General features: G+C 44.1%; 1 protein-coding gene across 4 annotated transcripts in view; it reads left to right on the top strand.

Annotated features, from left to right (window-relative positions):
* Positions 1 to 16,861, top strand: part of RASGRF2 (Ras protein specific guanine nucleotide releasing factor 2) — a 118,135-nt gene that overhangs the window by 61,166 nt on the left and 40,108 nt on the right. For 2 of the 4 annotated variants that reach the window (XM_056514338.1, XM_056514335.1), the window contains exons 14-17: positions 1,412 to 1,660; positions 4,013 to 4,401; positions 12,640 to 12,765; positions 14,022 to 14,111. In XM_056514338.1, the coding sequence (XP_056370313.1) occupies positions 1,412 to 1,660; positions 4,013 to 4,401; positions 12,640 to 12,765; positions 14,022 to 14,111 (854 nt within the window). Of the gene's footprint in view, positions 1 to 1,411; positions 1,661 to 4,012; positions 4,402 to 12,636; positions 12,766 to 14,021; positions 14,112 to 16,861 lie in introns of all 4 variants that reach the window. The other 2 variants (XM_056514337.1, XM_056514334.1) reach the window with 1 other exon arrangement.

Here is a 16,861-nt window from a genome sequence, read left to right as displayed (position 1 = left end):
ACAGACACAAATCTGATGTTCTCCTCTTTAAATTTTACTTGCCTGATTTGCAGCACAGTTTGACTTTCAGAGTCAGATGTCACTGGATGGTACAAGCAAAAAATTGGCACTTTTTGGGGCCCAGTTTAAGAAGCAAGATTTTTTTTTTTTGTTGTTGCTGTTTGTTTTATGTAATACAGTGTAGAATTGTGTGAAATATCCTGATCTTTCTTCTGAGAAAATCCAATAAATGTTAGCAAAAAGATGGGGTATATTGAGAGATGCTTTACTTAGTAGTCATCCTGTTTATTTACAAACTAAGCAGAACAGAATTTGAGGGGAATAACCCCCCCATTAGGAACAGGGTTATGGAAATGATTATTTTTTTTTATGTCCAAACAAAAATTGGTTGGTTTTGGTTTTTGGTTTTTTCACTCAAACAAAGGCTCTTCTTGGTTTCTGCTTTGAAATTTGAGATGTTTTGTGCTGTTCCCTCTTTCCTGTTTTAAAACAAAAAGTAATTTTTGGAGCTGAAGGCCAGTGTTAATTTGCAAGTAAGCCTTAAACTTACTTAAAGGGTTAATTTTGCTGGGTTTTTTCAGGAGTCATTACTTTATTTTAGATAAAGCTTGATCCCAGCAGAAAACATTTTAATAAATTATTCCATAGTGGGATTTTACTAATATTGTGACCTATGGGCAGCAACAGACTGAAAGAGACTACAGGGGACAGTTCTGCCACCTCTTCCATTTCAGAAATTTAAGCATAATTAATGGTTTCTTAGGCTTTGAAGTGTAAAGCATTTGCCAGAAATAAAATTTAAGTTCCCTTAGTTATGGAAGCAGGTATCACTACAAATTAAGCGTTTGCTTGTGCTGATGAAACACAGTAGTGCATAAATATTTGCTGCTTTCTATGTTGACAGGAACAGGTAAAGGGTTACCACTCCTTTTATGCCGTGAGAGGCCACCTAGATCAGAGGCTGGACAGAGTTACAGGAACAAAGTAGAGATTTATTAAAAGCCCTGCCAAGGATTCACCTTGGGCAGTGCAAGAGCCAGGCCATGGCTACACCCAAGATGGATCCCAGGTCACAAATTTTCACACTTTTATCAGTTTGGGTCCATTTCCACATTGGGGTTAATTGTCCAATTCCAGCTCCAAGTTCTGCAGTCCCACCTTCCCAGATTCTCTCCTCCATTCTCTCTGTTTGCACTTTTTGGGGCTGGAGCTGCAGCGTGTCCTTGGTTCTGGGCTGGAAAAGGATTGTTGTGTGTGCCTGAGCTGGGAGGAGAAATTGCTGACAATTTATATGGAGTTCAGAGTTACTAATGCAGTGCAGAGTCTGGAAAACAGGAAAGCTAAACCTTAATGCATCACCTTAGCCACGATCACTTGTTAATAAAGTGTTTTAAATTTTACTTGTGCGCAGATCCGACGCCCGTCTTCACAGAGACGACATTGATATCTGCTTCAGCAAGACGCTCAACTCGTGCAAGGTGCCGCAGATCCGCTACGCCAGCGTGGAGCGGCTGCTGGAGCGGCTGACGGACCTGCGCTTCCTCAGCATCGACTTCCTCAACACCTTCCTGCACACCTACCGCATCTTCACCACCGCCGCCGTCGTGCTGGAGAAGCTCTCCGACATCTACAGGCGGCCCTTCACCTCCATCCCCGTCAGGTGAGCCAGGTGTGCGGTGCTTGGGGCCTCCAGTGCCCTGCAGGCACCAGCTCCGGGGCTCTTGGCTCCTACTTCACTGGGTTGTCTTCAATAAGCAAAGCAGCTAATAGCTAAAAAGGTTATTTATCACAAAGCACATCAGTCTCAACAGGCAATAGCAAAAAGCAATGGCAAAGCAGCAGCAATAAGCAAATAGCTAAAAGCAAGTGGATAAAAGCTAAATGGCTAAAAAGCAGCAACTCTCCCTAATACATAGTCTTGTATAGGACTTTTCCAACAAGCTAAGATGCAAACTCAGATCACCACTCTTTAACCTGTTAGAATTCTAGTTTCTTAGCACACCAGGTTGCCTATAGACCTACGCATACAATCTATCTTGTTCTATCTGAAGTATGTAAGTAGTATTCTTACTATAGCTCTATTATGTGTACTTCCTGTCTACAGCTGTGGGCCTGGAGCCTCTACTGCAGATATCAGTGTGTTTGTTAACCTTCACTGGAACTCTCACTGCTACTGTGGCATTTGAAACCTTTCACTTATTAAAAGCATTAGAGCTCACTCTAAAATTTACTCAACCCCTGCACTCTGATTTCCCTCTGAAGAATTCAGAGAGACCCCTGGCTCACTGACTCCAACACCAGGGGTGGCACCTTCCTGTCACCTTTCTGTCACAGGTTTCTGGGAAAGATCCACAGCCTAGTTGTGTGTTCTGTGGGTGTTTCTCCTCATTATTTTCTGCTTATGAATAATCTAAGGAAAAGAGTCTTATTGTGAGAAACATCTCTCACTCTTTAAAAATTTTAAAAGTTGAGTAAGGGGTAAGAGGGACAGGAAACAGTGCTGGTGCTTGGAAAACTGCCAGAGGCACAGCAGTTAGTTTTAAACAATTTTCTTATATAGTTTTTCATTGTATTGGTTAAAAGCATATTCATGACTGTCTTGGTTTGAAAGACAGGTGTTTGTTAAGAAAAGCAGGAGAAATGGACAATATAAACCCCCACCGTACAAAGTATTATAATTTTGAAATTAAGGGGCTCTCAGGCAAAGATGTGGGAATTAGGAATAACAGTTCTTCACTAGGAAAATTAAAATAGCAATGCAGTATTACACAGAACAATCCCAACCCTGCCAGAGTCAGAATCCAAGCTGACACAGTCAGTCAGTCAGGGTGTTGGCACAGTCCCATTCAATGGTGGCTGCATCCTCCTGCAGGGGCAGATGTGGTTCAGCTGGAGCAGTGCTCTTGGAGAAGGTGCAGTTTCCTCTGAAGCTCCAGGGATGATGTGGAAAGGTCTGGTTTTCCTCTGGAATCCAGTGGGAAGAAGGTTCCTTGGTGTCCAAAATGTCAGTTTTTATCTGGGTAGGAAAGGCTTGGCTCCTCCCCTGGCTGGAGCATCTCCCAGTGGGATGATGGAATTTTATCAGTCATGCCCTGGGACTCAATGGCCATTAACAGGAGATATCTCCTGGAGGGAGGATGGGCTGTGGGAAAGATGAAGAACACTGCCCTACCTGCTATTTAACAGATGTTGATAGAATACACACTGATGACTACATCCTGCTTTGCAAGCCAAGAGGATGACATATTCAAACACTCCTTTGAGTTAACATGTTCTGGGAGTTCTTTTGCTTGCTTTGACCCTTGTCCCTTCCTCTTACAGAACTGCAGATGAAATTAATACATTTTATTTCTCCACAAAGCCTCTGTTTTATGATTTGACAGTTTTTGACAGCCAGAAGGTCAGTAGTGAATTCCTCCTTGCATTCTTTCTTTCAGTGTTTTATTTTCTTGGTTCTTTTCAATGTTATCATTCAGATAAGATACTCCACCAGTACATAGAATCAACATACCTATTTCACAAAATCATCTGAGTTATTCTTACCATTGTCAGTTAGTTACACAAATAAAAGCACGTAACATTACAATGCACAACACATAGTCTTCATTTTAGTATTTTGCAAAAGTCTAAACTATAATATATGTCTATCACACTCATATTTAAGCTTCACAGGCTAGGGCATTGGCCACAAAGGCTGACAAATTGTACTACATTAAAGGAGTCAAAAAGTGTTACAAACGGTACTACATTAAAATTGTTGTGATTAAAAAATAATAATTTGCAAAAATCAATACATAATAGCAAAAGCAACAGCTACAGAGTTATTTATAACATTAGTGTGTAGAGAGGACATCAGTTTTAGGGAGGGTCTGTCTCAGCTGTATGCCCAGGCTTTGAGGACTAAGTGTCACACAGATTTTGCAGTGCCATGCAGATTTACTCAAAATTTAAGCGTTTTCACTTAAATCTGTTTGAGCCACCGTGTTGCTCTCTTTGTGTTTCTGACTCTCAGGTCTTTGGAGCTGTTCTTTGCCACCAGCCAGAACAACAGAGGGGAGTACCTGGCTGACGGGAAGTCGCCACATCTCTGCCGCAAGTTCTCCTCCCCGCCTCCCCTGTCGCTCTCCAGGACCTCCTCACCCGCCAGGACCCGCAAGCTGTCCCTGACCTCCCCTCTCAACTCCAGGATCGGCGCCCTGGACCTGTCAGCCTCGTCTGCGGCCAGCAGTCCTACCTCGAGCTACAGCCCGGCCACGTCCCCGCCGCCCACGGGCAGCAAGGCGCCGCTGGACCTGAGCCGGGGGCTGTCGTCCCCCGAGCAGAGCCCGGGCTCGGCCGAGGACAGCCTGGAGAACCCGCGCCTGGACCTCTGCAACAAGCTGAGGAGGAGCATCCGCAGAGGTACTGCATGCCCGGGGCACTGGAGGCCAGCCGCTGCTCGCTGCACCAGGGCGCCAATGTGGGCACCAACCCTGCAGCTCCTGGCTCCTACTCTGTTGGGTATTTTAAACCAGCAAAGCACCTAATAGCTTAAAGGTTATTTACTACAAAGCACAGTAGTCTCAACAGGCAAGCAGACAAGCAATAGCAAAAAGCAACAGCAAAGCAGCTAGCAAAAAGCCAATGGCTAGAAGCCCCAAAGGCTGAAAGCAACAACTCTCTTGAATACATAGTCTTATACAGGATTTTTCTAACAAGCTAAGACACAAACTTGGACCATCACTCCTTAACCTGTTAGAATTCTAGTTTCTTAGCAAACCAGGTTACATATAGAACTACACATACAAGCTGTCTTGTTCTATCTGAAATATGTAAGCAATATTCTTACCATAGCTCTATTATGTCACAGTCCTGTCTACAACTGTGGGCCTGGAGCCTCTACTGCAGATACCAGTGTGTTTGTTAACCTTCACTGGAGCTCTCACTGCTACTGTGGCATTTGAAACATTTCACTTACTAAAAGTATTAGAACTCATACTAAGACTTACTAACTTAAATGTTTACTTTATGTGTCATTGGCTTAATATACTTCAATCCCTCCAACGGCTTTAATTCAATCCCTGCTCTCTGAATTCTTCAGAGAGACCCCTGACTCACTGACTCCAACAAGTAATGGATCTGGGTCAGATCAGTCCCTGCCCTTTGCCCAGGCCTCTGCAACAGGCAGGAGCTTTATTGAGGTGGTCAGCACCCCAAAACCCACTCTGGTTCACAAGTTCTTTAATAATGGCTGCTTCGGTCTATTGCAGAATGAATTATTTATTTAATAGACACAAAACTAACAGACATAAACTAATATTACACAGGAATAAGGATAAAAGGAAAAATACTAGTAGGTGTATACAGCACAAGGTTAAAGTTAATGCTACAGCCAGTGAAGAAGTAATATAATTTAAGATTCAATATATCTTAACATCCAATTGTTAGGGCACACATCCAAATCCTGTCCCTCAATCCCCAGGGAATTAACCACAGAATCTGTGTCCAAACCCCAGGGAGAGATCTCCAACACTTTCAGGGTGTAGGAGGCTTCTGCCTCTATGATAACTCCTGTGTCATTTATAGTTTGTGAAACAGTCAAGAATATTTTTTATCTCTTCCCACATCTGCTCTCCAGACTAAGCTGTTGATTCTCAGCAGGGACCTGAGCCCTTTTGGTGCCAGAGATGACCCTTGCTGGGCCTTCCAGCCCCTGAGTTATCTGTCCCATATCTGCAGCAGCTGTCTGAGCCAGAGGGGAGGACAGTCCTGCCAGTCTGCTGCTCCTCTGGTCGAGGTTGTGATGTGCTCTCTGTTCCCAGGACTTTGCTGCTTCCCAAAAGCAGCAGCATGGCAAAGTCATAATATCACAGAATGCTCTGGGTGGGAAAGGACCTTAAAGCTTATCTTGTTCCAACCCACAGCACCTTTTCTGTTTTCACTTTAGTGCAGTGTTAAGGGGAAAAAGAGAAGAGAATATTTGATGCCAGTTGTGTTTGCTAAGGGGAGAGATTTTTGAGTTGTACCATGTACTACAGGAAGTAAAATATTAAGTTAAAAAGAAAGACCTAACAGTTTTAACATGTTTGCATAGATGGCTGGTTTTCCAGGCAGATTTCATCACTAATCCAAATAAATAATGCCTGTGATGTGCTCATTAAATTGGTGACATTTGTACCAGGTGGTGTGAACATCTCCTGGTTATCCCTCCAGAAGGTACAAGTCTAAAATAGATTAATTGCTCCTGAGCAAATGCCTGTTTCCTCTCTGGATTCTGTAAGGCACCTTGGAATAGGTTTTACTTCCAGAGGGCTGAAGTTGATTGATAAAAACCTCAGTGTGGGCATCTAGGGTTGGGAGCATTGTAGTTATAAATGGCAAAGCAAGAAAGTAGCTCCAGTCTTATAGGAAACAGAAGTGGGCATTATTTCTCCTTTGGGTATAGAGGAATGATCTTCTGAATTGGAATAGAAGTTTGCAGTAATCTTTCTTTATTGTTACACTAAACAGAAGACAATGCAATTTAATTTTTCTTTATTATTCCTAAAAATAGTATTTTAAAATGGTTGTACATGGCCTGGGTTACAGTCTGAGGAATTTTATCTGTAAATCTGAGTAAAATGTAGCTCAATTTTAATTGCTAGTACTATAATAACAAAAAAAATAATGAGAGGAAAGAAGAAAAGGATTGCCAAATACAAAGTAAGACAAATACACTTGAAAAGTCATGTCTGCTCTCTACTGATGAATGAGCAGTGCCCTGCTAATAAATTATATGTTTCATTATGCTGAGGGATTGTGTTTACAGAATGTTGCCTGTTGTTTAACAATACAACAAATCCCTTTTTAATAGGCAAGTTATCCACTGTAGCATTCTGGGAGGCTGCTTATCAAGAGCATTATTCATCAGAATAATGTTGTTTTTTTGACCATGGGATGGTCTATACAACACCTGATATGCTGAAACCCATCTGCTGGTGGGATGCATCTCTCAGAGGGGAAAAAGGTTTCTAGCATAGGGGCCAGGAGGACTCGTTGATAGAGCTTTAAACTAGTTTGGAAGGGGGAAAGGATAAAACCAGGCTGGGTAGTGAGAGGCAGTGGGGTGATGCACCAAAACTTGAGGAACTGAGCACTGGTGGGAGATGTTGGCTACCACAGACCAGAGCTGAAGTGTTTCTGTTCCAAGCATGTTCCAGCATGAGGATCAAATGAGAGGAGCTTGAATCCTTGGCCCACTTCCAGTGATTTGACATCAGTGGTATAAGTGAAACCTTACTGGGACGAGTCCTGTGATTGAAGTGCCCTATTGAACAGTTACAAACTCCAGGAAGAGCAGGCAGGGCAGATGAGGAAGAGGGAGGCATTGTTTGTAACAGAAGGGTTAGAATGTAGAGAGGTGTCCTGGTTTGAAGGACAGGTGTCTGCCAATAAAGGCAGGAGCTTGTCTTTGAAATGGAGAATGTAAACCCCCTCCCTCCAAATTATTATAATTTTGAAATTAAGGGGCTCTCAGGCAAAGATATGGGAATTAGGAATAACAGCTCTTTACTAGGAAAATTAAAATAGCAATGCAGTATTACACAGAACAATCCCAGCCCTGCCAGAGTCAGAATCCAAGCTGACACCCGTCAGTCAGTCAGGGTGTTGGCACAGTCCCATTCAATGGTGGCTGCATCCTCCTGCAGGGGCAGATGTGGTTCAGCTGGAGCAGTGCTCCTGGAGAAGGTGCAGTTTCCTCTGAAGCTCCAGGGATGATGTGGAAAGGTCTGGTTTTCCTCTGGAATCCAGTGGAAAGAAGGTGCCTTGGTGTCCCAAATCTCAGTTTTTATCTGGGTAGGAAAGGCTTGGTTCCTCCCCTGGCTGGAGCATCTCCCAGTGGGATGATGGAATTTTATCAGTCATGCCCTGGGACTCAGTGGCCATGAACAGGAGATATCTCCTGGAGGGAGGATGGGCTGTGGGAAGATAAAGATGATTGCCCAGCTGGTTTAAAGATGGCCCATGAGCAGATAATGTGTGCCAGGAGATCAGGGTCACTGCCCCACCTGGCTGCAGCAGATGGGGACAGAATTCACATTGCTGGAATACACAGGATTCACATTGCTGGGATGCACAGAATTCACATTGCTGGGATACACAGGATTCACATTGCTGGGATACACAGAATTCACATTGCTGGGATGCACAGAATTCACATTGCTGGGATACACAGGATTCACATTGCTGGGATACACAGGATTCACATTGCTGGGATGCACAGAATTCACATTGCTGGGATACACAGGATTCACATTGCTGGGATGCACAGAATTCACATTGCTGGGATACACAGAATTCACATTGCTGGCTGCATCAACCCAACACAGTAAGACTCGAGGGGCAGTGGAAGGATACAGATGTCTCTGTAGGACTCTACTGTAGATTTCCCAGCCCAACTGATAACACCAGTGGAACTAAGGGATGTGTCCAAGTCAACTGTCCTTGTCCTTCTGGGATACTTCAGCCTGTTAGAAAACAACTGGGAGCATCACACAGTTGGTACAATCCAGGCTGGAAGATTACTAAAACACCTGGATGACAACTTCATATACAAGTGCTAGGAGAACTGACAGGGAAAGATGCCCTCCTTGATTTGCTGTTTGTTAATAGAGAGGGTTGCATGAATGACAAGATTACTGGCTATCTTTGCTATCGCAGCCACAAAGTGATTGAGTTTAAAATCTCTGTTACAAGGAGGAGACGTGTCAGAAAATTTTCACCCTTAGACATGAGTAGAGCAGACTTTAGGCTGCTCAAGGAAATAGTGATCACAAGCCTTGGGAAAATTCTTCCAAAGCTGCTGGGGTCCATTAGAGTGGGTCACATTTTAGGCATCATCTCCTAAGGGCACAGGAAGAGGCTATTCCAAAATGCTGAAAGTCAAACAGATGAAACAGAAGGCTGGCTTGGTTGAGCAGGGATCTTCTTTTGGAGGTGATGCAGAAAAGGAAGGTGTATGCCCAGCAGGAGAAGATTGGGTGATATGTTGAGAACGCAGAGATGGTGCTCTGCAGGGAAAAAAATTTTGCAGCCAAAGCTTAACTAGAGTTGAAACTTGCCAAAACTGGGGGGTGGGGGTGGATGATAAAAAGAGGGTTTTAAATACATTGGCAAAAAGCAGTGCAGAAATTACATTGGCCTGTTCTGGAATAAGGGCAGTCACCTCCAAATAGGGAGTCTGACAAGACAGGGATATTTATTGTTTTCCTCATGTCTCTTCAGCATGTTCTAAGTGAGTCCCAGTGCCCTGAGCTGAATGACCATGGCTTGAGAATGATAAACTCACAGTTGATTCTGAAGTTGTAGGGATCTGCTGCACCAGCTGGATCCCTATAAATCTATGGGACCTGATGGGATTCATCTGAGAATACTCAAAGAACTGGCTGATGTCATTGTGAAGCTTCTCTCAGTATTTGAATGGTCTTGCATATCTGGAGAGTTCCCAGCTGAGTGAAAGCTGGTTAACAATGTCCCAGTTTTCAAAAAGCACAGGAGGGGTGATTCTGGAAACTACAAGCCCATCAGTCTCACTGAGGGTGAAAAGAGGTACAGAAAAACACTTGGAGACATTGGGTTACTGAGAGGTGGACAAAACCTCCCTAACAGCAGTGCAGCAGGAAGCAGCAGCCATTCTTCATCCAGCTGAGGGCATGAGGAGTTGTCTCCTCTGAAATTTTGTACATGCTGACCATAGGAAAGGTTCCTGATCCCAGGGTTTTATATGCTCACAGGTTTTTCCTGAACAAACATTTATATGACAGTCATTGCCCCAAACTCATGAACATTCCTTCCCTTCTCACGTGAGTGTTTGTCTGTCTCAGGAGTCTGTGCAGTGGTCTCTCGTGGCTGTCAGCCCTGAAGGGACACTTGACCACCCCATGAGTTCGGTGTTATTTCCCAAATCTGGAGCTGAGCTGGCACAACCAACGCAGTTTATTATTGTGGAGATGAAAGTGTATTCTCCTGCTCCTCTCTTGGTTGATGTTTAACGTGATCCCCATTATGCAGTTCCACGGGCCAGTGATTTTACAAAATAATTATTGTCTTTTCCCTACCAGCTGAGCAAACAGGTATTCAACTGGCAACAATGGATCAGCACAGCTTCACAGGGGGAAGGTCCTGCTGGTCACACCTGAGTTCCCTCTGTGACAGGGGCACACACCTGGGTGACCCAGGAGAGCAGTAATGTGATCTTTTTGGACTTCATCAAAGCTTTTGATACAGTCTCTCCCAGGATCCATCTGGACAAACTGTCCAGCCCACAGATGGATAAAAACATTGTGAGCAGTGGGCTTGTGGGGTGGGCACAGAGGGTGGCAGTGACTGGGGTGACACCAGGCTGGCACTGGTCACTGCTGGGGTTCCAGGGCTCTTCAACATCTTCATTAGCAGCCTGGACACTGGAGTCTAAGGAGTACTGAGTAAGTTTTCTGATGACCCTAAACTGAGAGGAGCTGTCAGCTCCCTCGAGGGCAGAGAGCTCAGCAAATGAGGGGTGGGGAATCACCAGCTGTGTGGGGTTTAACAAGGGGGGATTCTGCACCTGGGGTGGGCACCCCTGGCTGTGTGGAGGGACTGGGGAACAAGGGGCTGGAGAGCAGCAGTGGGATGGGACCTGGGGGTCCTGGTCCATGTCCTGGAGCCAGGAGGGACAGCCCTGTCCTGGGGGTGCCTGGCCCAGCATCACCTCGAGTCTTGGGGCAGTTTTGGACACCACTGTAACAGAAGGAGCTAAAGCTGTTAGAAAGTGTCTGAAAGAGAGACACGGGGGTGGTAAAGGGTCTGGAAGGGCCCTACAGGGAGCAGCTGACTGGCACTTGGTGTGTTCAGCTGGAGCAGAGGAGCCTGAGGGCAGAGCTCAGCAGGGGCTGCAGCTTCATCCCAAGGGACAGCTCTGATCTCTGCTCCCTGTGACAGGGACAGGACCAAGGAATGGCCTGAAGGTGTGTCAGGGCAGGCTTAGGTTGGATTTTAGGGAAAGGTTCTTCCCCAGAGAGTGCTGGCACTGCCCAGGCTCCCCAGGGAATGGGCACAGCCCCAGAGCTCCAGGAGAGTTTGGGCAGTGCTCCAGGGATGCTCAGGGTGGGATTTTGGGGTGTCTGTGCAGGGCCAGGGGCTGGGCTGGATGATCCTGTGGGTGCCTTCCAGCTCAGGATATTCTGTGATTCTGCGATCTTTGCTCATGCTTTACACTTTCAAAAAATACTGGTTAGCTGTTGTGCATAATCATGGATATTTTATATCCAGTATGCTGGATGCTTTTACATTAATTGCATAACAGACTATTGTAATATATATATATATATATATATATATATATAAAATAGAGTTTTTTCTATGCAAAGTTGAGCTAATCCTTCTTTAGCCATATTTAAACCAACATGAGGACAGCACAGCATATCCCAAAATATAAATATGCAGTTTAATGTGCATTAAAATTAATCACAGACAGGTAACTGCTGTCTCACCTGTAGCATTTTTTCTAGACATTGTAAAGTGGACTTTTAAAGAGCAGGCTGTTCTGCCCAAGTGAAGGCAGTGACCACTGTCGGAGAGTTATTCAGGTTTCTCGTTGTGGTCTGTCAAAGCTGGAAGTGTAACCTGGACAACATGGGGAATATTTGGAAATGGCCAGAGCCCATAAAAACACTAAACTGCTGTCAGTGCAGTCTCCCACCCCTCTGGGGATCTCCTGCTGAACAGCTTGCACTCTGTCTGGAGGAATTTGCACGTAGAAAGCTCTGTCCTGCAGTATGCAGTCCTTTTCTTGCCCAGCTGCATGCAGCATGTTGAGGAAGATGAGTAAGTTTAAAAAGGAAAATAATAAAGGGTATGGAAATGGGTAGTCCTGTTGCTCTGATACTGCCAGAGTACCAAAAAACCAGCTCTGGCTTACTCTAAGTCCAATACAACTGCACAAATTCTGTTTCCAGGACATATTATTATGGTGATTGCTGTTCTTTATGACTCTTGTCCATTTACAGGCTGGGATTTTCACATTCTTTGCCTACTTCCAAAGTTATTTGCTTTCAGAGTTTTTGTTTTCCAAAGTTTTTGTTTATATTTAGCTTTATAAACACAGTGCTTATGCTTCAGGCAGAGCTGTCATTCACATCAAATGCAGGATGTATTTTATCAGTTTGTTTTCCCCATTTTGGATGTAGTGTTTATCCCATTCCTTTTTTAAATCATTCTGATAAAAGAACTCTACCATGGACTAGTCTGCTCTCCAGTGCTGTTTGGCAATTTCATCAGACAGATTTTGATTACACTTTGTTATTCAACAGGGATTATTTTCCCTAGGTCAGAGAACACCTATGAGTTCAAGTACCCTTATTATGTGTGCATGTCACTGCATATTCTCCTGATTGAAAGTGCAGTTTTATCCAACATACTTTAAAACTGACAGCTTGCTGGTTTTCACCAGGTTCTTTATTTATTTCTTTTGTGTAACTGGTACAAGACTTTCCCACTCCTTTAACTCCATCCAGGGGATAATTATTGCTGAGTTAGTGCCAAAATCTCACTGCACCTTACAGGAGCGGCACTGTTTGAAACAACCGTAAAAACAAATGATGCACGACCATCAGTACTGACATTTACTCTCTTTTAAAGCAGCAGTTCTGGAATCTGTGTCGGTGGACAGGACCATTCCTGAGAGCACCTCAGTGGTGGACACAGCAGAGCTGTCCCCGTGCAGGTCGCCTTCGACGCCGCGCCACCTCCGCTACCGCCAGCCAGGAGGTGAGAGCTTCCAACAGCTCAACACTGCAGCTCTGATCTGTGCAGGACAGCACAAAGCAGCCAGGCAGTCTGAATCATCTGGCTTGCTTGTGTTTATCTTGTTTCTCAGGTGTTCAAAGTATAAAAAAAAAGCCATTAAAATGTGAAGTGCGCCTGTTAAATTGGAGCGGCAATAATGAGGCGTGGAAGCATGTTGAGACTTCAGTATGAATCAGTGCTCTGAAATAGCTCAAGCAGGATGTGCCCAAGTTCAGGACTGATATTGAATCAGTCCTGTTCTCACAGAACTCTCAAGACTCTGACATATTTTTTTCAGCTGATGAGGAGACATATTTTGGGCACCATCTGTAATCATGAAACACACAACACCCATTGTTGTCAATGGGGAGTGACTGTGTCTGTTTCTTTGTGTAATACTGAACATTTACAGATGGTCTCACATTATTCATTCCAAAATTTTAAAAAGCTGCTCAATTGAAGAGGAAAATTGAGAGCTGGAGCTCCTCAAATAGCTCTCACGTGGCTCTTTGAAATCATTAGCAGGGCTGTGAGCTGCGTCCATGAAGAATTAAAATGCTGCCAGCTCCTGCAGGCCAGGTTTCTGGGCAGGTGTTTCATACCTGGGACTAAAACAAACCCAAAGCAGAGTCTTCTCACCTGGGTAATAAGTTGCCAGGACACTTTAGGTTTAAACAAATTGTACTTTTCTGTGATTGGGCACATTCATGGCAAGAAGGCAAGACTTGGGTCCTAGAAACTGTGGGCAGTGTCAAATTATCTGAGTCTTAGTTACAGACAATGTTCACAGCACTCCCTGTAGAGAAAGTTTGCTAAAATCTGCAAAACTCTGCTCATCCTGGGCAGTGACCAGTGTGAATCCAGTGATGGTGATTATGCTTAATTCTCTGACATAATATTTTGTTTAGGTTAATTTTCGATGCCATTGTTTTTCTGTATCTGTTTTTTTCCCTCTCCTATTTGGTTAATATCTTGTTCCTCACCTTGGCAGTGTCTTAGATGTTTTTTTTCCTATAGCAACGTTAGTTATACCAATGTGGAAACATAAACAGACATGATTATATGATTATATGATAAATACGATTATGATACTTCCATTGTATTTCACAGAAAATCATCTGACAGTGTTAATAAATACAATGTTCACGAAGTTACAAACATTCCTGAAGATTCTGAGTCTTGTTGTTATTGATGAAAGCTTGCAGAAGTTAATTTTTTCCTGTCTTTTCCCTTTACAGTGCAGGCTGCTGACAACAGCCACTGCTCAGTGTCTCCTGCTTCTGCTTTTGCCATTGCCACAGCTGCAGCTGGGCACGGGAGCCCGCCAGGTGAGGGTGTGCTGGCACACACAGGGGGCACACAGGGTCCCAGGAGGTGAACATTCCTCAGGAACACACTCTGTGCTCTCATGAGCAAATGCTCAGGTCCAAGGATGGGCCTTGGAGCAACATGGTCTAGTGGAAGGTGGTATTTTTAAGGAGCTGGGTATTTTTAAGGCCCTTTTCCAACCCTATTGGTTGATCTCTTAGTATTTCTAATCCAGACTATTACTGGAAGGTTAATATGTGTCATATGATCATATACAGTATCTGTGTATGATCTGCTAAGCATCCAAATAATATCTTTCCTGTTAGGTTTGTTTTGGTTTTTTTTTTTAAATTCAATTGCAATTTAAGATTTTATTTTTTTAAAATAAGATTTTCTATGTCCAGGGGTGGTATGCAGTTTTACTTATTGTGAGTATATACTGTATATTTCTTGGAAAGCAACTACTGACTGAAGGCATTTCGTGCAAGATGAAACACTTGATTTAAGTTTTGGACGTGCTGCTTATCTTGCTGTGTATCCTTTGACATATTGATATCTTCCACTAACAGGGTCCTCTCATAGGTCATGTTGCAAATAAACAACAATTTTTTAAAAGTCTACAAAATCAATTTCCCTTTGGCTTGACATGCTCAAATCCACAGTTCATTTTGATTATGTGTGACAAAGGACAATCCAGCTGTAAACTCACATTTGCCTCTTTCCCACTGGAATGTCAAGAAACTGCTTTGAAAATCCCAGTCTCAAAATCACCTGTGAAAATCTCAAAATCTGTGTAAGACAGTAAATGATCACCGTGGATCTCAGTGGATTTTGTATCCACAATGTCTAGAGCTCTGGTCATTGACTGGTGGGTGAGAAGACATCAGGAGAAAATAATTTCTGCATGAGCACAGATCACTGCTTTTCTTAGTCTTATGTACTTCCCATGATGCTTAGATTACAAGACAGTGATGTTCAGTGGTAGAAACTTTATCAGAGAATCATTTAGGCTGGAAAATTCCTCCCAGATCATCAGGTCCAGCTGTGCCTGATCCCTACCTTGTCCCCAGCCCAGAGCTCTCAGTGCCACCTCCAGGTGACACCTCCAGGGATGGGCACTGCAAACCTCCCTGGGCACTTCCAGTCCCTGAGCTCCCTTTCCATGGGGAAATTCCTGCTGCTGCCACCCTGAGCCTCCCCTGCCCAGCCTGAGCTGTTCCCTCTGCTCCTGTTCCTGTTCCCAGATCCCAAATCCCCCCGGCTGTCCCCTCCTGTCAGGGAGCTGTGCAGAGCCACAAGGGCCCCTGAGCCCCCTTTTCTCCAGGCTGAGCCCCTTCCAGCTCCCTCAGGAATTCTGCAGCCCCTTCCCAGCCCCATTCCCTTCCCTGGACACTGCAGCCCCTCGGGCTCCTGCCTGACCTGAGCTGGACACAGCCTGGAGATGGAGCCCAGCAGTGCCAGCACAGGGACAGTCCCTGCCCTGCCCTGCTGGCCACCCTGTCCCTGACACAGCCCAGGGGCCACTGGCCTTCTTGGCCACCTGGGCTCCCCTGGCTCAAACTTCTATTTAGCAATTTTTGTTTGAATTATGAATATTATCTGCCTTTGGAATCAGATCCTGAATGAAATCACTGACACAATTTGCTTCATTAATTAAACCGGTACGTTTTGTTTAGAAAGCAAAGTAGGGATGAAAAATACTGGGTTTCCCACTAGGAGCTAAGTAAATTTTTAAAAGTACTGCTTTTGTATTGTTAAAATCACTGCTTTTCAATACTCATAATACTGAGATATGAGAGAAAATACAATCTTCAATTATGCAGTCATTAGAAGGAGCATCAAAGCTTGGGAATGTTGAAAGGGAAAAACAACATTCCTAACATTTATGAGTTCTTTTTCGTGTTGCTGTTTAAGCAAGTCTTCATTAAAGGTCATTCTCCCAAGTGATATGAAAAACAGAAGGCTGTGCAGCAGATTTGACAAGAAAATGTCTGGAAAAGAGTAAATTGGAGTAATCCAGTGCCCACCTGTAATGGTGGAAAACTGAAGGCTACAAACCAGACTTTACACCATGGATTCACCTGTTTCATAACTTGGTGCAATTATTCATGGTAGAGGTAGTCCTAAACTTGCACAGTCATGAAGTTCAAATTTGGCTAAAACAAATTTTATTTATTTCCCATGTCTGTGCTACCATGACTGTGAGATTTTGAAATAATGCCTTTCTTTTTCTCAGTGTTTTCTGGTGCTGTTTGTTTTGTAGGATGGACATGACCAGTCAGTGAATCAGTTCTGGGCAGTGGATGACATTGGTGGGGTTTTTTGTTTTCTGTTCAGTCATTCCTTGGCTTCCCTGCTGCAGACACAGCGATGTGTGTCATTTACAATACTCCTACGTGGAGCATGAGTAGACTGGCAGATGAAATCCAGTGTTGATTAATACCAAGTGATGCACACGAGGCAAAACAGTCTGAGCTCTGCACCTACAAGGACTGGCTCAGCACTGAGGATGAGAACAGGTAATTTCCTGAAATGATCTTGGTGCTCAGCAGGAGCCAGAAAGGTAAAGAAAACATCAGGAATTTTATGGGAAGGAACAGGGAAGGTTATTATGGTACAAATGCAGAATTTGCAGAAATATTGAAGGGTATGAACAATCCTGATTGAGGTGAGGGAGTGAGGGCTGGAAAAGGGTGGGAGTTTGCAATCAAGGATGAGGTGAGGTATGGAATGACTTCTGTGCATGTGAAATTAGAGAGGAGAGGGTTGG

The sequence above is a fragment of the Oenanthe melanoleuca genome, chromosome Z (assembly GCF_029582105.1).
Source record: "Oenanthe melanoleuca isolate GR-GAL-2019-014 chromosome Z, OMel1.0, whole genome shotgun sequence".
NCBI classification, from domain to species: Eukaryota; Metazoa; Chordata; class Aves; order Passeriformes; family Muscicapidae; genus Oenanthe; species Oenanthe melanoleuca.
Note: the sequence above shows the minus strand (reverse complement) of the source record. Positions and strands in the feature narration are given on the sequence as shown.